This window comes from Lampetra planeri, unplaced genomic scaffold (assembly GCF_965212315.1).
Source record: "Lampetra planeri unplaced genomic scaffold, kcLamPlan1.2.h2 scaffold_1208, whole genome shotgun sequence".
NCBI lineage: Eukaryota > Metazoa > Chordata > Hyperoartia > Petromyzontiformes > Petromyzontidae > Lampetra > Lampetra planeri.
In genome coordinates this window covers 10,700-31,968 of record NW_027613923.1, presented here as the reverse complement: position 1 = coordinate 31,968, position 21,269 = coordinate 10,700, and the positions used below count along the sequence as shown (strand labels likewise).

At 58.9% G+C, this 21,269-nt stretch overlaps 1 protein-coding gene across 1 annotated transcript; it reads left to right on the top strand.

The window, feature by feature from the left end:
- Positions 1 to 1,697: 1,697 nt before the first annotated feature.
- On the top strand, positions 1,698 to 20,388 carry LOC144738886 (terminal nucleotidyltransferase 4B-like). The gene is given in 9 exon segments (XM_078621880.1): positions 1,698 to 2,233; positions 2,235 to 2,318; positions 2,321 to 2,344; positions 4,676 to 4,722; positions 8,074 to 8,194; positions 9,068 to 9,175; positions 12,017 to 12,145; positions 19,778 to 20,072; positions 20,258 to 20,388. Coding segments are annotated over 9 exon segments (981 nt in total). The 5' UTR covers positions 1,698 to 2,191.
- Positions 20,389 to 21,269: the final 881 nt, after the last annotated feature.

Below are 21,269 nucleotides of genomic sequence, written 5' to 3'. Positions count from 1 at the left end.
AGGGGGTGGTGGGGTGGGTGGTACACCACACACACACAGCCATACAACACACACACCACACACACAGCCATACACCACACACACACACACCACACACACACACCCACACACACACCACACACCACACCACACACACCACACACACACACCACACACCACACACACACCACCACACAGCCATACAACACACACACACACCACACACACACACCACACACACACCACACACACACCACACACACACACCACACACCACACACACACACACACCACACACACCACACACACACCACACACACACCACACACCACACACCACACACACACCACACACGACACACACCACACACACACAGCCAAACACCACACACACACACCACACCACACACACACACCACACACACCACACACACACCAACACGACACACACACACACACACCAAACACACACAGCAATACACCACACACCACACGCACACAACCACACACACACCACACACACACACCACACACACACACACACACACACACCACACACACCACACACACACCACCACACACACACACCACACACACACACACACCACACACACACACCACACACACACAGCAATACACCACACACCACACACACACAACCACACCACACACCCACACACACACACACCACACACACACCACACACACACCACACACACACACCACACACACAACACCACACACACACAGCCACACACACACCACACCACACACACACACCACACACACACACCACACACACCACACAACACCACACACACACACACACAGCCATACAACACACACCACACACACACACCACACACACACAGCCATACACCACACACACACAGTCATACACCACACTCACCACACACACACTGATACACCACACACACCACACACACACCACACACACACACACCACACACACACACATCACACACACACATCACACACACACACACACACCACACACACACACACACCACACACACACACCACACACACACACCACACACACCACACACACACACCACACACACACCACACACACACACACACCACACCACACACACACCACACACACACCACACACACACACACCACACACACACACACACACACCACACACACACCACACACACACCACACACACCACACACACACACCACACACACACCACACACACACCCACACACACACACCACAGCACACACACACACACACACACACACCACACACACACCACACACACACACCACACACACACACCACCACACACACCACCACACACACACCACACACACACCACACACACACACCACACCACACACCCCGTGGTGCCGTAGGGCGTACACGCAGGGGGTGGTGGGGGTGGGTGGTACACCACACAGTGATACACCACACACACCACACACACACACCACACACACACCACACACACACCACACACACACCACACACACACACACCACACACACACCACACACACACCACACACACACACCACACAAACCACACACACACCACACACACACCACACACACCACACACACACACACCACACACACACCACACACACACACCGATACACCACACACACACCACACACACACACCACACACACACACCACTCACACACACACCACACAAACCACACACACACCACACACACCACACACACACAGCACACACACAGCACACACACACCACACACACACCACACAAACCACACACACCACACACACCACACACACACACCGATACACCACACAACCACCACACACACACACCACACACACACACCACACACACACACCACACACACACACCACACAAACCACACACACACCACACACACACCATACACACACAGCACACACACAGCACACACACACACAGCACACACACAGCACACCACACACACCACACACACACCGATACACCACACACATACCGATACACCACACACGCACCGATACACCACACACGCACCGATACATGGAGATGCACGTAGCAATACACCGTGTCCCCATGTCCCCATGACCCCGTGTCCCCGTGACCCCGTGTCCCCATGACCCCGTGACCCCGTGTCCCCATGACCCCGTGTCCCCGTGACCCCATGTCCCCGTGTCTCCATGACCCCGTGACCCCGTGGTCCCCATGTCTCCATGACCCCGTGTCTCCGTGACCCCAGTCTGCACGAGGAGGTGATTGGACTTCTACGAGTATTCGCAGCCGCGCCCTGAGGAGCAGAGGATGAGGTCAGGGGTGGTGAAACGAATCAGCCGCGTGGTTCTCTACAGCTTTGGCCCACAGCTCAGGTGACTTGGACCCCCACCACCACCGCCACCCACCATCACGATCACCACCACCAACAACCGGTGACGTCACCACCACCGCCCACCACCATCCACCACCACCACCACCAACAACCGGTGACGTCACCACCACCGCCACCCACCATCACGATCACCACCAACAACCGGTGACGTCACCACCACCCGCCACCCACCATCACGATCACCACCAACAACCGGTGACGTTACCACCACCGCCACCACCATCACGATCACCACCACCAACAACCGGTGACGTCACCCGCCACCCACCATCACGATCACCACCAACAACCGGTGACGTCACCACCACCGCCACCACCATCACGATCACCACCACCAACAACCGGTGACGTCACCGCCCACCCACCATCACGATCACCACCACCAACAACCGGTGACGTCACCACCACCGCCACCACCATCACCACCACCACCACCAACAACGCGACGTCGTCACCACCACGAGCGCTTGTGCCAGGCCAAGTGCACCTTGAGGCTGCCACGTGAAGTGTCGAACGCCCGCTGGCAGGAGGTCACGGGGCAGACCCAGCAGGTGCCACGGGGTCGACTGATTGAGATGACCGAGACGACTGGCTGATGCACCACCTGTGCCCCCTACTGTGCCAACTTGCTGTGCTTTAGCCACCCGGCGCTCCACCATCACCATAACCAGAATCACCATCATCGCCATCACTATGACCATTACCATAACCACCACCATCAACATCACCACAAATCACCATCACTATCACCACCAGCACCACCATCCACATCACCATGATCAGCACCGCCATGAACACTGTCACTATCACCGCCACCACCATCACCAACGTGAACACCATCACCAACACCACCATCAACATCACCACAATCACCGCCACCATCACTATCACCAAGGCTCTGGATAACCTCGTGAGTGTTATAGTGAGGGTCTAGTGGAGGCCTAGTTGAGGCCTAGTCAAGGCTCTGGATGGCTTCGTGAGTGTTATAGTGAGGGTCTAGTGGAGGCCTAGTTGAGGCCTAGTCAAGGCTCTGGATGGCTTCGTGAGTGTTATAGTGAGGGTCTAGTGGAGGCCTAGTGAAGGCTCTGGATGACCTCGTGAGTGTTATAGTGAGGGTCTAGTTGAGGCCTAGTTGAGGCTCTGGATGGCGCTAGTGAGTGTTATAGTGAGGGTCTAGTTGAGGCCTAGTGAAGGCTCTGGATGGCCTCGTGAGTGTTATAGTGAGGGTCTAGTGGAGGCCTAGTGAAGGCTCTGGATGACCTCGTGAGTGTTATAGTGAGGGTCTAGTTGAGGCCTAGTTGAGGCTCTGGATGGCCTAGTGAGTGTTATAGTGAGGGTCTAGTGGAGGCCTAGTGAAGGCTCTGGATGGCCTCGTGAGTGTTATAGTGAGGGTCTAGTGGAGGCCTAGTGAAGGCTCTGGATGACCTCGTGAGTGTTATAGTGAGGGTCTAGTTGAGGCCTAGTTGAGGCTCTGGATGGCCTAGTGAGTGTTATAGTGAGGGTCTAGTTGAGGCCTAGTGAAGGCTCTGGATGGCCTCGTGAGTGTTATAGTGAGGGTCTAGTGGAGGCCTAGTTGAGGCCTAGTGAAGGCTCAGGATGGCCTAGTGAGTGTTATAGTGAGGGTCTAGTGGAGGCCTAGTGAAGGCTCTGGATGACCTCGTGAGTGTTATAGTGAGGGTCTAGTGGAGGCCTAGTGAAGGCTCTGGATGGACCTCGTGAGTGTTATAGTGAGGGTCTAGTTGAGGCCTAGTGAAGGCTCAGGATGGCCTAGTGAGTGTTATAGTGAGGTTCTAGTGGAGGCCTAGTGAAGGCTCTGGATGACCTCGTGAGTGTTATAGTGAGGGTCTAGTGGAGGCCTAGTGAAGGCTCTGGATGACCTCGTGAGTGTTATAGTGAGGGTCTAGTGAAGGCCTAATTGAGGCCTAATGGAGGCCTAGTTGAGGCCTAGTGAAGGCTCTGGATGACCTCGTGAGTGTTATAGTGAGGGTCTAGTGAAGGCCTAGTGAAGGCTCTGGATGACCTCGTGAGTGTTATAGTGAGGGTCTAGTGGAGGCCTAGTGAAGGCTCTGGATGACCTCGTGAGTGTTATAGTGAGGGTCTAGTGAAGGCCTAATTGAGGCCTAATGGAGGCCTAGTTGAGGCCTAGTGAAGGCTCTGGATGACCTCGTGAGTGTTATAGTGAGGGTCTAGTGAAGGCCTAATTTGAGGCCTAATGGAGGCCTAGTTGAGGCCTAGTGAAGGCTCTGGATGACCTCCGTGAGCGTCACCGTGATCTTTGTCTTCGTGGTGTGCTGCGTGTGTGCGTCTGCAGGTCAAGGTTTTTGGGAGCTTCAGCACCGGACTCTACCTCCCAACCAGGTGCGATGGGTGGTGATGTTGGTGATGGTGGTGATGGTGGTGATGGTGGGTGATGGTGGTGATGGGTGGCGGTGGTGATGGTGGTGATGGGGGGTGATGTTGGTGCTGGGTGGCGATGGTGGCGATGTTGGCGATGTTGGCGATGGTGGTGATGGTAGTGATGTTGGTGATGGTGGTGATGTTGGTGATGGTGGCGATGGTGGTGATGGGGGTGATGTTGGTGATGGGGGGTGATGTTGGTGATGGTGGGTGATGGGGGTGATGTTGGTGATGGTGGCGATGGTGGCGCGATGGTGGCGATGGTGGCGATGGTGCTGATGGTGGCGATGGTGGTAATGGGGGTGATGGTGACGATGTTGGTGATGGTGGTGATGGTGCTGATGGTGGTGATGGTGGTGTGATGGGGGTGATGGTGCTGATGGTGGTGATGGTGGTGATGGTGTTGATGGTGGTGATGTTGGTGATGGTGCTGATGGTGGTGATGGTGTTTGATGGTGGTGATGTTGGTGATGGTGCTGATGGTGGTGATGGTGGTGATGGGTGGTGATGGTGGTGATGGTGGTGATGGTGGCGGGGTGGGTGATGGTGGTGATGGGGGTGATGTTGGTGCTGGTGGCGATGGTGGCGATGTTGGCGATGGTGGTGATGGTAGTGATGTTGGTGATTGGTGGCGATGGGTGGCGATGGTGGCGATGGTGGGTGATGTTGGTGGATGGTGGCGATGGTGGTGATGGGGGTGATGTTGGTGATGGGGGTGATGTTGGTGATGGTGGTGATGGGGGTGATGTTGGTGATGGTGGCGATGGTGGCGATGGTGGCGATGGTGGCGATGGTGCTGATAGGTGGCGATGGTGGCGATGGTGGTAATGGGGGTGATGGTGACGATGTTGGTGATGGTGGTGATGGTGGCGATGATGGTGATGTTGGCGATGGTGGCGATGGTGGTGATGGTGCTGATGGTGGTGATGGTGCTGAAGGTGGCGATGGTGGCGATGGTGGCGATGGTGCTGATGGGTGGTGATGGTGGTGATGGTGGTGATGGTGGCGATGGTGGCGATGGTGGCGATGTTGGCGATGATGCTGGTGATGGTGCTGATGGTGCTGATGGTGCTGATGGTGCTGATGGTGGTGATGTTGGTGATGGTGGCGATGGTGGCGATGGTGGCGATGTGGCGATGTTGGCGATGGTGGCGATGGTGGCGCTGGTGCTGATGGTGGCGATGGTGGCGATGGTGGCGATGGTGGTGATGTTGGTGATGGGTGGTGATGTTGGTGATGGTGGTGATGTGATGTTGGTGATGGTGGTGATGTTGGTGATGGTGGTGAGTGATGGTGATGGTGTGATGGTGGTGATGTTGGGTGATGGTGGTGATGGTGCTGATGGTGGATGTTGGCGATGGTGATGGTGGTGATGGTGGTGATGTTGGTGGTAGTGCAGTAGCGTGGTGAGGGTGGTTGTAGTGATGTCGATGTGGTGGTGCTTGTGGTGGTTGTGCATGTCGTAGTGATTGTGGTGGTGGTGATTATGGTTGTTTGTGATTTGGTGGTGGTGATTATGGTTGTTGTGATTGTGGTTGTGGCGGTTGTGGTAGCGACATCGATGTGGTGATGTTTGTAGTGGTCGTAGTTGTGATTGTGGTTGTTGTGGTTGTGTTTGTTGTGATGGTTGTTGTTGTGATGGTTGTGGTAGCGACATCGACATGGTGGTGTTTGTAGTGCTCGTAGTTGTGGTGGTGATTGTGGTTGTGTTTGTTGTGGTTGTGATGGTTGTTGTTGTGGTTGTTGTGGTTGTGATGGTTGTTGTTGTGGTTGTTGTGGTTGTGTTGGTTGTGGTTGTGATGGTTGTGGTTGTGATGGTTGTTGTGATTGTGGTTGTGGCGGTTGTGGTAGCGACATCGATGTGGTGATGTTTGTAGTGGTCGTAGTTGTGATTGTGGTTGTTGTGGTTGTGTTTGTTGTGATGGTTGTTGTTGTGATGGTTGTGGTAGCGACATCGACATGGTGGTGTTTGTAGTGCTCGTAGTTGTGGTGGTGATTGTGGTTGTGTTTGTTGTGGTTGTGATGGTTGTTGTTGTGGTTGTTGTGGTTGTGATGGTTGTTGTTGTGGTTGTTGTGGTTGTGTTGGTTGTGGTTGTGATGGTTGTGGTTGTGATGGTTGTTGTTGTGTTTGTTGTGGTTGTGTTGGTTGTGGTTGTGTTTGTTGTGGTTGTGTTGGTTGTGGTTGTGATAGTTGTGGTAGCGACATCGATGTGGTGGTGTTTGTAGTGGTCGTAGTTGTGGTGGTGATTGTGGTTGTGTTTGTTGTGGTTGTGATGGTTGTTGTTGTGGTTGTTGTGGTTGTGATGGTTGTTGTTGTGTTTGTTGTGGTTGTGTTGGTTGTGGTTGTGATGGTTGTGGTAGCGACATCGACATGGTGGTGTTTGTAGTGGTTGTAGTTGTGGTGGTGATTGTGGTTGTTGTGGTTGTTGTGGTTGTTGTGATGGTTGTGGTTGTTGTGGTTGTGGTAGCGACATCGCTGTGGTGGTGTTTGTAGTGCTCGTAGTTGCGGTGGTGATTGTGTTTGTTGTTGTGTTTGTTGTGGTTGTGATGGTTGTGTTTGTTGTGGTTGTGATGGTTGTTGTGGTTTTTGTAAATACATCGACGTGGTGGTGTTTGTAGTGCTCGTAGTTGCGGTGGTGATTGTCGTTGTTGTTGTGTTTGTTGTTGTTGTGTTTGTTGTGTTTGTTGTGTTTGTTATGGTTGTGATGGTTGTGTTGGTTGTGGTTGTTGTGGTTGTTGTGGTTGTTGTTGTTGTGGTTGTTGTTGTTGTTGTTGTTGTAGCGACATCGACGTGGTGGTGTTTGTAGTGCTCGTGGTTGCGGTGGTGATTGTGTTTGTTGTTGTGTTTGTTGTTGTTGTGTTTGTTGTGTTTATTATGGTTGTGATGGTTGTGTTTGTTGTGGTTGTTGTGGTTGTTGTGGTTGTTGTTGTTGTGTTTGTTGTGTTTGTTATGGTTGTGATGGTTGTGTTTGTTGTGGTTGTGTTTGTTGTGGTTGTGATGGTTGTTGTAAATACATCGACGTGGTGGTGTTTGTAGTGCTCGTAGTTGCGGTGGTGATTGTCGTTGTTGTTGTGTTTGTTGTGTTTGTTGTGTTTGTGATGGTTGTGATGGTTGTGTTTGTTGTGGTTGTTGTGGTTGTTGTTGTTGTTGTTGTTGTAGCGACATTGACGTGGTGGTGTTTGTAGTGCTCGTAGTTGCGGTGGTGATTGTCGTTGTTGTTGTGTTTGTTGTTGTTGTGTTTGTTGTGTTTGTTGTGTTTGTTATGGTTGTGATGGTTGTGTTTGTTGTGGTTGTGGTTGTTGTTGTTGTAGCGACATTGACGTGGTGGTGTTTGGCCGCTGGGACGCGCTGCCCCTCTGGACGCTGGCCGAGGAGCTAGAGACTCACGGAGTCGCTGCACAGGGCTCAGTGCGAGTCCTCGATAGAGCCACGGTGAGACTCACGGAGAGATAGAGCCACGGTGAGACTCACTGTGTAGAGACTCACGGAGTCTCGTGTAGAGACTCACGGGGTAGAGACTCACGGAGTCGCTGCACAGGGCTCAGTGCGAGTCCTCGATAGAGCCACGGTGAGACTCACGGGGAGATAGAGCCACGGTGAGACTCACTGTGTAGAGACTCACGGAGTCTCGTGTAGAGACTCACGGGGGTAGAGACTCACGGAGTCGCTGCACAGGGCTCAGTGCGAGTCCTCGATAGAGCCACGGTGAGACTCACGGGGAGATAGAGCCACGGTGAGACTCACTGTGTAGAGACTCACGGAGTCTCGTGTAGAGACTCACGGGGTAGAGACTCACGGAGTCGCTGCACAGGGCTCAGTGCGAGTCCTCGATAGAGCCACGGTGAGACTCACGGAGAGATAGAGCCACGGTGAGACTCACGGAGTCGCTGCACAGGGCTCAGTTCGAGTCCTGGATAGAGCCACGGTGAAACTCGCGGGGAGTAGAGACTCACGGGGACTCGTGGGGTAGAGACTCATGGAGACTCGTGGGGTAGAGACTCACAGGGAGAGACTCACAGAGTCGCTGCACAGGGCTCAGTTCGAGTCCTCGATAGAGCCACGGTGAGACTCACAGGGAGAGCCTCACGGAGACTCGTGGTGTAGAGACTCACGGGGTAGAGACTCACAGAGACTCGTGGGGTAGAGACTCACTGGGTAGAGACTCACAGGGACTCGTGGGGTAGAGACTCACGGAGACCGAGGCTGATGGGGGGAGATACACGGAGGCGAGGGGGGAAGCGGGAGAGACGCGGACAACACGAGGCCTGACACGCGTGTCGTTGGCGTGTCGTTGGCGTGCCGCAGGTGCCGATCATCAAGATGATGGACGCTCGCTCCGACGTGAAGGTGGACATCAGCTTCAACATGGAGAACGGCGTTCGCTCGGCGGAACTCACTCGCTCGTTCATGCAGGTGACGGCCTCCTCCGCTAGGCCTTCTCCAGGCCTCCACCTCACCACACACTAGGCCTTCAAGAGACCCTTGTTAGGCCTGCACTGAGCCTGCACTAGGCCTTCTCTAGGCCTCCACCTCATCGCCCACTAGGCCTTCAAGAGACCATTGTTAGGCCTGCACTGGGCCTTCACTAGGCCTTCTCCAGGCCTCCACCTCACCGCCCACTAGGCCTTCAAGAGACCCTTGTTAGGCCTGCACTGAGCCTGCACTGGGCCTCCACTAGGCCTTCTCCAGGCCTCCTCCTCACCGCCCACTAGGCCTTCAAGAGACCCTTGTTAGGCCTGCACTGGGCCTCCACTAGGCCTTCTCCAGGCCTCCTCCTCACCGCCCACTAGGCCTTCAAGAGACCCTTGTTAGGCCTGCACTGAGCCTCCACTAGGCCTGCAATGGGCCTTCTCTAGGCCTCCACCTCACCGCCCACTAGGCCTTCAAGAGACCCTTGTTAGGCCTGCACTGGGCCTTCACTAGGCCTTCTCCAGGCCTCCTCCTCACCGCCCACTAGGCCTTCAAGAGACCCTTGTTAGGCCTGCACTGAGCCTCCACTAGGCCTGCAATGGGCCTTCTCCAGGCCTCCATCTCACCGCCCACTAGGCCTTCAAGAGACCCTTGTTAGGCCTGCACTGGGCCTGCACTGGGCCTCCACTAGGCCTTCTCTAGGCCTCCATCTCACCGCCCACTAGGCCTTCAAGAGACCCTTGTTAGGCCTGCACTGAGCCTGCACTAGGCCTGCAATGGCCTTCTCCAGGCCTCCACCTCACCGCCCACTAGGCCTTCAAGAAACCCTTGTTAGGCCTGCACTGGGCCTTCACTAGGCCTTCTCCAGGCCTCCATCTCACCGCCCACTAGGCCTTCAAGAGACCCTTGTTAGGCCTGCACTGGGCCTGCACTGGGCCTCCACTAGGCCTTCTCTAGGCCTCCATCTCACCGCCCACTAGGCCTTCAAGAAACCCTTGTTAGGCCTGCACTGAGCCTCCACTAGGCCTGCAAAGGGCCTTCTCCAGGCCTCCATCTCACCCCCACTAGGCCTTCAAGAGACCCTTGTTAGGCCTGCACTGAGCCTGCACTGGGCCTTCACTAGGCCTTCTCCAGGCCTCCATCTCACCGCCCACTAGGCCTTCAAGAGACCCTTGTTAGGCCTGCACTGGGCCTGCACTGGGCCTCCACTAGGCCTTCTCTAGGCCTCCATCTCACCGCCCACTAGGCCTTCAAGAAACCCTTGTTAGGCCTGCACTGAGCCTCCACTAGGCCTGCAATGGGCCTTCTCCAGGCCTCCACCTCACCGCCCACTAGGCCTTCAAGAGACCCTTGTTAGGCCTGCACTGAGCCTCCACTAGGCCTGCAATGGGCCTTCTCTAGGCCTCCACCTCACCCCCACTAGGCCTTCAAGAGACCCCTGTTAGGCCTGCACTGAGCCTCCACTAGGCCTGCAATGGGCCTTCTCCAGGCCTCCATCTCACCGCCCACTAGGCCTTCAAGAGACCCTTGTTAGGCCTGCACTGAGCCTCCACTAGGCCTGCAATGGGCCTTCTCCAGGCCTCCATCTCACCGCCCACTAGGCCTTCAAGAGACCCTTGTTAGGCCTGCACTGGGCCTCCACTAGGCCTTCTCTAGGCCTCCACCTCACCGCCCACTAGGCCTTCAAGAGACCCTTGTTAGGCCTGCACTGGGCCTGCACTGGGCCTGCACTAGGCCTACACTAGGCTTCTACTCAGGCTTCACCTCATCCTCACGAAGCCTTCACTAGAGCCTCACCATGATCCTCACGATGCCACCAAAGCCTTAAGTAGGCCTCCACGAGACCCTGGCTAAGGCCTGCACTGGGCCTCCACTAGGCCTACACTGGGCTTCTACTAGGTCTCCACTAGGCCTACACTAGGCTTCTACTCGGCCTTCACCTCACCCTCACGAGGCCTTCACTAGACCCTCATCATGATCCTCACGATGCCACCAGAGCCTTAAGTAGGCCTCCACGAGACCCTGGCTCGGCCTGCACTGGGCCTCCACTGGGCCTACACTGGGCTTCTACTAGGTCTCCACTAGGCCTACACTAGGCTTCTACTCGGCCTTCACCTCACCCTCACGAGGCCTTCACTAGACCCTCACCATGATCCTCACAATGCCACCAGAGCCTTAAGTAGGCCTCTACCAGGCCCTTGCTCGGCCTGCACTGGGCCTCCACTAGGCCTGCACTGGGCTTCTACTCAGCCTTCACCTCACCCTCACGAGGCCTTCACTAGACCCTCACCATGATCCTCACGATGCCACCAGAGCCTTAAGTAGGCCTCCACGAGACCCTGGCTCGGCCTGCACTGGGCCTCCACTAGGTCTATACTAGGCTTCTACTCAGGCTTCACCTCACCCTCACGAGGCCTTCACTAGACCCTTCTATTAGGCCTTCATTAGAGCCTCGCCATGATTCTCACGTGGCCACCAGAGCCTTCACTAGGCCTCCACTAGTCTCCACTAGATCTTCACTAGGCCTCAACTAGGCCTTCACTAGTCTCCACTAGATCTTCACTAGGCCTCACCTAGGCCTTCACCAAGCCTCCGCTAGATCTTCACTAGGCCTCAACTAGGCCTTCACTAGTCTCCACTAGATCTTCACTAGGCCTCAACTAGGCCTCCACCAAGTCTCCGCTAGACCCTCAGTAGGCTTCCACTAGGCCTTAAAAAACTAGGCTAGGCCTCCACCAGGCCTGAAGTAGTTGTATTTTGCAGAGACCCCCAGCCTAGAGACCATGTCGAGGTGTAAGCAGCCTCATCCAGCAGCGGACAGATGACGGCTGTGTCGCTCCGCAGGCTTTCCCGGCCCTGCCGTACCTCGTGTTGGTGCTGAAGCAGTTCCTGCAGCAGCGGGAGCTCAACGAGGCCTTCACGGGTGGCGTCTCCTCCTACTGCCTCACGCTCATGACCGTCAGCTTCCTGCAGGCACGGGGAGACGCGGGGAGACACGGGGAGAGAGACGGGGACACGGGGAGACACGGGGAGAGACACTGAGACACGGGGACACGGGGAGAGACACTGAGACACGGGGACACGGGGAGAGATACTGAGACACGGGGACACGGGGAGAGACACTGAGACACGGGGAGAGACACTGAGACACGGGGACACGGGGAGAGACACTGAGACACGGAGACACGGGGAGAGAGACGGAGACACGGGGACACGGGGAGAGACACTGAGACACGGGGACACGGGGAGAGACACTGAGACACGGGGACACGGGGAGAGACACTGAGACACGGGGACACGGGGAGAGACACTGAGACACGGGGACACGGGGAGAGACACTGAGACACGGGGACACGGGGAGAGACACTGAGACACGGGGACACGGGGAGAGACACTGAGACACGGGGACACGGGGAGAGACACTGAGACACGGGGACACGGGGAGAGACACTGAGACACGGGGACACGGGGAGAGACACTGAGACACGGGGACACGGGGAGAGACACTGAGACACGGGGACACGGGGAGAGATACTGAGACACGGGGAGAGATACTGAGACACGGGGACACGGGGAGAGATACTGAGACACGGGGACATGGGGAGAGATACTGAGACACGGGGACACGGGGAGAGACACTGAGACACGGAGACACGGGGAGAGACACTGAGACACGGGGACACGGGGAGAGACACTGAGACACGGAGACACGGGGAGAGAGACAGAGACACGGGGACACGGGGAGAGAGACTGAGACACGGGGACATGGGGAGAGACACTGAGACACGGGGACACGGGGAGAGACACTGAGACACGGGGACACGGGGAGAGACACTGAGACACGGAGACACGGGGAGAGATACTGAGACACGGGGACACGGGGAGAGACACTGAGACACGGGGACACGGGGAGAGACACTGAGACACGGGGACACAGGGAGAGACACTGAGACACGGGGACACGGGGAGAGACACTGAGACACGGGGACACGGGGAGAGACACTGAGACACGGGGACACGGGGAGAGACACTGAGACACGGGGACACGGAGAGAGATACTGAGACACGGGGACACGGGGAGAGACACTGAGACACGGGGACACGGGGGAGAGACACTGAGACACGGGGACATGGGGAGAGACACTGAGACACGGGGACACGGGGAGAGACACTGAGACACGGAGACACGGGGAGAGATACTGAGACACGGGGACACGGGGAGAGATACTGAGACACGGGGACACGGGGACACGGGGAGAGACACTGAGACACGGGGACACGGGGACACGGGGAGAGACACTGAGACACGGGGACACGGGGAGAGATACTGAGACACGGGGACACGGGGAGAGACACTGAGACACGGGGACACGGGGAGAGATACTGAGACACGGGGACACGGGGACACGGGGAGAGACACTGAGACACGGGGACACGGGGACACGGGGAGAGACACTGAGACACGGGGACACGGGGAGAGACACTGAGACACGGGGACACGGGGACACGGGGAGAGATACTGAGACACGGAGACACGGGGACACGGGGAGAGACACTGAGACACGGGGACACGGGGAGAGACACTGAGACACGGGACACGGGGAGAGATACTGAGACACGGGGACACGGGGAGAGACACTGAGACACGGGGACACGGGGACACGGGGAGAGACACTGAGACACGGGGACACGGGGACACGGGGAGAGACACTGAGACACGGGGACACGGGGACACGGGGAGAGACACTGAGACACGGAGACACGGGGAGATACACTGAGACACGGGGACACGGGGACACGGGGAGAGACACTGAGACACGGGGACACGGGGAGAGACACTGAGACACGGGGACACGGGGAGAGACACGGAGACACGGGGACACGGGGAGAGATACTGAGACACGGGGACACGGGGAGAGACACTGAGACACGGGGACACGGGGAGAGATACTGAGACACGGGGACACGGGGAGAGATACTGAGACACGGGGACACGGGGAGAGACACTGAGACACGGGGACACGGGGAGAGACACTGAGACACGGAGACACGGGGACACGGGGAGAGATACTGAGACACGGGGACACGGGGAGAGACACTGAGACACGGAGACACGGGGACACGGGGACACGGGGAGAGACACTGAGACACGGGAACACGGGGAGAGACACTGAGACACGGAGACACGGGGAGAGACACTGAGACACGGGGACACGGGGACACGGGGAGAGACACGGAGACACGGGGACACGGGGAGAGACACTGAGACACGGGGACACGGGGAGAGACACTGAGACACGGAGACACGGGGACACGGGGAGAGACACTGAGACACGGAGACACGGGGAGAGACACTGAGACACGGAGACACGGGGACACGGGGAGAGACACTGAGACACGGGGACACGGGGAGAGACACTGAGACACGGAGACACGGGGACACGGGGAGAGACACTGAGACACGGGGACACGGGGAGAGACACTGAGACACGGAGACACGGGGACACGGGGAGAGACACTGAGACACGGGGACACGGGGAGAGACACTGAGACACGGGGACACGGGGAGAGACACTGAGACACGGGGACACGGGGAGAGACACTGAGACACGGGGACACGGGGAGAGACACTGAGACACGGGGACACGGGGAGAGACACTGAGACACGGGGACACGGGGAGAGACACTGAGACACGGGGACACGGGGAGAGACACTGAGACACGGGGACACGGGGAGAGACACTGAGACACGGGGACACGGGGAGAGATACTGAGACACGGGGACACGGGGAGAGACACTGAGACACGGGGACACGGGGAGAGACACTGAGACACGGGGACACGGGGAGAGACACTGAGACACGGGGACACGGGGAGAGACACTGAGACACGGGGACACGGGGAGAGACACTGAGACATGGGGACACGGGGAGAGACACTGAGACACGGGGACACGGGGAGAGACACTGAGACACGGGGACACGGGGAGAGACACTGAGACACGGGGACACGGGGAGAGACACTGAGACACGGGGACACGGGGAGAGACACTGAGACACGGGGACACGGGGAGAGACACTGAGACACGGGGACACGGGGAGAGACACTGAGACACGGGGACACGGGGAGAGATACTGAGACACGGGGACACGGGGAGAGACACTGAGACACGGGGACACGGGGAGAGACACTGAGACACGGGGACACGGGGAGAGACACTGAGACATGGGGACACGGGGAGAGATTCTGAGACACGGGGACACGGGGAGAGACACTGAGACACGGGGACACGGGGAGAGACACTGAGACACGGGGACACGGGGAGAGACACTGAGACACGGGGACACGGGGAGAGACACTGAGACACGGGGACACGGGGAGAGACACTGAGACACGGAGACACGGGGAGAGACACTGAGACACGGGGACACGGGGAGAGACACTGAGACACGGGGACATGGGGAGAGACACTGAGACACGGGGACACGGGGAGAGACACTGAGACACGGGGACACGGGGAGAGACACTGAGACACGGGGACACGGGGAGAGACACTGAGACACGGAGACACGGGGAGAGATACTGAGACACGGGGACACGGGGAGAGACACTGAGACACGGGGACACGGGGAGAGACACTGAGACACGGGGACACGGGGAGAGACACTGAGACACGGGGACACGGGGAGAGACACTGAGACACGGGGACACGGGGAGAGATACTGAGACACGGGGACACGGGGAGAGACACTGAGACACGGGGACACGGGGAGAGACACTGAGACACGGGGACACGGGGAGAGACACGGCGGGTATCTGTCGGATGTTAACTCTCCACCTGTCTCTCTCCGTCCACCCACCCACCCAACCAAACACCCACCCACCCACCTACCCACCCACCTACCCACCCACCCACCTACCCACCTACCCACCCACCCACCCACCTACCCACCTACCCACCTACCTACCCACCCACCTACCTACCTACCTACCCACCTACCCACCCATCCACCCACCCACCCCCCCACCCACCTAACCACCCACCCACCTCTCTATAATCTCTCCCCTCCCCTCCTTCTCAGCTTCACCCGCGATCGGAGGGCACCTCCCCCACCCACCCACCCACCCACCCACCTACCTACCCACCTACCCACCTACCCACCCACCTACCCACCCACCTACCTACCCACCCACCCACCCACCCACCCACCTACCCACCCACCCACCTACCCACCCACCCACCTCTCTCCCCTCCCTCTCAGCTTCACCCGCGATCGGAGGGCACCTCCCCCACCCACCCACCCACCTACCTACCTACCCACCTACCCACCTACCCACCCACCTACCCACCCACCTACCTACCCACCCACCCACCCACCCACCCACCCACCCACCTACCCACCCACCCACCTACCCACCTACCCACCCACCCACCTCTCTCCCCTCCCTCTCAGCTTCACCCGCGATCGGAGGGCACCTCCCCCACCCACCCACCCACCCACCTTCCCACCCACCCACCCACCTACCCACCCACCCATCCACCCACCCACCCACCTACCCACCCACCCACCTACCCACCCACCTCTCTCCCCTCCCTCTCAGCTTCACCCGCGATCGGAGGGCACCTCCCCCACCCACCCACCCACCTACCTACCTACCCACCTACCCACCTACCCACCTACCCACCCACCCACCTACCTACCCACCCACCCACCCACCTACCCACCCACCCACCCACCTACCCACCCACCCACCTCTCTCCCCTCCCTCTCAGCTTCACCCGTGATCGGAGGGCACCTCCCCCACCCACCCACCCACCTACCTACCTACCCACCTACCCACCTACCCACCTACCCACCTACCCACCTACCCACCCACCCACCCACCCACCTACCCACCCACCCACCTCTCTCCCCTCCCTCTCAGCTTCACCCGCGATCGGAGGGCACCTCCCCCACCCACCCACCCACCCACCTTCCCACCCACCCACCCACCTACCCACCCACCCATCCACCCACCCACCCACCTACCCACCCACCCACCCACCTACCCACCCACCTCTCTCCCCTCCCTCTCAGCTTCACCCGCGATCGGAGGGCACCTCAACCACCCACCTACCCACTCACCTACCCACCTACCTACCCACCCACCCACCCACCCACCCACCCACCTACCCACCCACCCATCCACCCACCCACCCACCTACCCACCCACCTCTCTCCCCTCCCTCTCAGCTTCACCCGCGATCGGAGGGCACCTCAACCACCCACCTACCCACCTACCCACCCACCCACCTACCCACTCACCTACCCACCTACCTACCCACCCACCCACCTACCTACCCACCCACCCACCTCTCTCCCCTCCCTCTCAGCTTCACCCGCGATCGGAGGGCACCTCAACCACCCACCTACCCACCTACCCACCCACCCACCCACCTACCCACCTACCTACCCACCCACCTACCCACCCACCTACCCACCCACCCACCTACCTACCCACCCACCTACCCACTCACCTACCCACCTACCTACCCACCCACCTACCCACTCACCTACCCACCTACCTACCCACCCACCTACCCACCCACCCACCTCTCTCTCCCCTCCCCTCCCTCTCAGCTTCACCCGCGATCGGAGGGCACCTCAACCACCCACCTACCCACCCACCTACCCACCCACCTACTCACCCACCAACCTACCCACCCACCCACCTACCCACCCACCCACCCACCTCTCTGTCTCTCCCCTCCCCTCCCTCTCAGCTTCACCCGCGATCGGAGGGCACCTCAACCACCCACCTACCCACCTACCCACCCACCCACCCACCTACCCACTAACCTACCCACCTACCTACCCACCCACCCACCCACCTACCCACCCACCCACCTCTCTCCCCTCCCTCTCAGCTTCACCCGCGATCGGAGGGCACCTCCCCCACCCACCCACCCACCTACCCACCTACCCACCTACCCACCCACCTACCCACCCACCTACCTACCCACCCACCCACCTACCCACCCACCTACCCACCCACCTACCCACCCACCCACCTCTCTCCCCTCCCTCTCAGCTTCACCCGCGATCGGAGGGCACCTCCCCCACCCACCCACCCACCTACCCACCCACCTACCCACCCACCTACCTACCCACCCACCCACCCACCTACCCACCCACCTCTCTCCCCTCCCTCTCAGCTTCACCCGCGATCGGAGGGCACCTCAACCACCCACCCACCCACCTACCCACCCACCTACCCACCCACCCACCCACCCACCTACCCACCCACCCACCCACCTACCCACCTACCTACCTACCCACCCACCCACCCACCCACCTACCCACCCACCCACCCACCCACCTACCCACCCACCCACCTACCCACCCACCTACCCACTCACCTACCCACCTACCCACCCACCTACCCACCCACCTACCCACCAACCCACCCACCCACCCACCCACCTACCCACCCACCCACCTACCCACCCACCCACCTCTCTCCCCTCCCTCTCAGCTTCACCCGCGATCGGAGGGCACCTCAACCACCTACCCACCCACCCACCCACCTACCCACCCACCTACCCACCCACCTACCCACCCACCCACCTACCCACCCACCAACCTCTCTCTCCCCTCCCCTCCCTCTCAGCTTCACCCGCGATCTGAGGGCACCTCAACCACCCACCTACCCACCCACCCACCCACCCACCTCTCTCCCCTCCCTCTCAGCTTCACCCGCGATCGGAGGGCACCTCAACCACCCACCCACCTACCCACCTACCCACCCACCTACTCACCCACCTACTCACCCACCTACTCACCCACCCACCTACTCACCCACCCACCTACCCACCCACCCACCTCTCTGTCTCTCCCCTCCCCTCCCTCTCAGCTTCACCCGCGATCGGAGGGCACCTCAATCACCCACCCACCCACCCACCTACTCACCCACCAACCTACCCACCCACCCACCTACCCACCCACCCACCTACCCACCCACCCACCCACCTACCTACCCACCCACCTACCTACCCACCCACCCACCTACCCACCCACCCACCCACCCACCCACCCACCTACCCACCCACCCACCTCTCTCCCCTCCCTCTCAGCTTCACCCGCGATCGGAGGGCACCTCCCCCACCCACCCACCCACCTACCCACCCACCCACCTACCCACCCACCCACCCACCTACCTACCCACCCACCTACCTACCCACCCACCCACCTACCCACCCACCCACCCACCCACCCACCTACCCACCCACCCACCTCTCTCCCCTCCCTCTCAGCTTCACCCGCGATCGGAGGGCACCTCAACCACCCACCCACCCACCCACCTACCCACCTACCCACCCACCTACTCACCCACCAACCTACCCACCCACCCACCTACCCATCCACCTCTCTGTCTCTCCCCTCCCCTCCCTCTCAGCTTCACCCGCGATCGGAGGGCACCTCAATCACCCACCCATCCACCTACCCACCTACCCACCCACCCACCTACTCACCCACCCACCAACCCACCCACCCACCCACCCACCCACCCACCCACCTACCCACCCACCCACCCACCCACCCACCTCTCTCCCCTCCCTCTCAGCTTCACCCGCGATCGGAGGGCACCTCCCCCTCGGCGAACCTCGGGGTCCTGCTCCTGGAGTTCCTGGAGCTGTACGGCCGCCAGTTCAACTACGGGGCGGCGGGCATCCGAGTGGGGGGCACGGCGGGCGTCCGAGTGGGGGGCACGGCGGGCGTCCGAGTGGGGGGCACGGCGGCGGCGGGGGGGGCGGGGCGTAGGGGGAGCGGGGGCCGCTACGTGGGCAAGGGTGGCGCGCGTGCGGGGCCTGGGGCTTTCCGACCATCGCCGCTCTACATCGAAGACCCCCTGACGCCCGGTCAGTCGCTAGGATCAGGTGGTTGTGGTGGTGGTTGTGGTAATAGTTGTGGCGGTGGTTGTGGTAATGGTTGTGGCGGTTGTGGTAATGGTTGTTGTTGTTGTGGTGGTGGTTGTGGTGGTTGTGGTAATGGTTGTTGTGGTAATGTTGGTTGTGGTGGTTGTGGTTGTGGTGGTTGTGCCCAGGTAGTGACGTGGGCCGCAGCTCGTTTGGGGCTCTGCATGTGCGCCAGGCCTTCAGCTCGGCCTTCCTCACCCTGAGCCACGCCGTGGGGCCCCTCGCTCACCACTACAGCTCACCACACTCACCATCGTGAGTCACTCACCACTCACTCACTCACTCAGTCACTCAGTCAGTCACTCACTCACTCAGTCAGTCACTCAGTCAGTCAGTCAGTCAGTCACACACTCACACACTCACTCACTCATACACTCACTCACTCATACACTCACACACTCACACACTCACACACTCACTCACTCACTCAGTCACTCATACACTCACTCACTCATACACTCACACACTCACTCACACACTCACACACTCACTCAGTCACTCACACACTCACACACTCACACACTCACACACTCACACACTCACTCACTCACTCACTCATACACTCACACACTCACTCACTCACTCACTCACCCTGAGCCACGCCGTGGGGCCCCTCGCTCACCACTACAGCTCACCACACTCACCATCGTGAGTCACTCACCACTCACTCACTCACTCAGTCACTCAGTCAGTCACTCACTCACTCAGTCAGTCACTCAGTCAGTCAGTCAGTCACACACTCACACACTCACTCATACACTCACTCACTCATACACTCACTCACTCATACACTCACACACTCACACACTCACACACTCACTCACTCACTCAGTCACTCATACACTCACTCACTCATACACTCACACACTCACTCACACACTCACACACTCACTCAGTCACTCACACACTCACACACTCACACACTCACACACTCACACACTCACACACTCACTCACTCACTCATACACTCACACACTCACTCACTCACTCACCCTGAGCCACGCCGTGGGGCCCCTCGCTCACCACTACAGCTCACCACACTCACCATCGTGAGTCACTCACCACTCACTCACTCACTCAGTCACTCAGTCAGTCACTCACTCACTCAGTCAGTCACTCAGTCAGTCAGTCAGTCACACA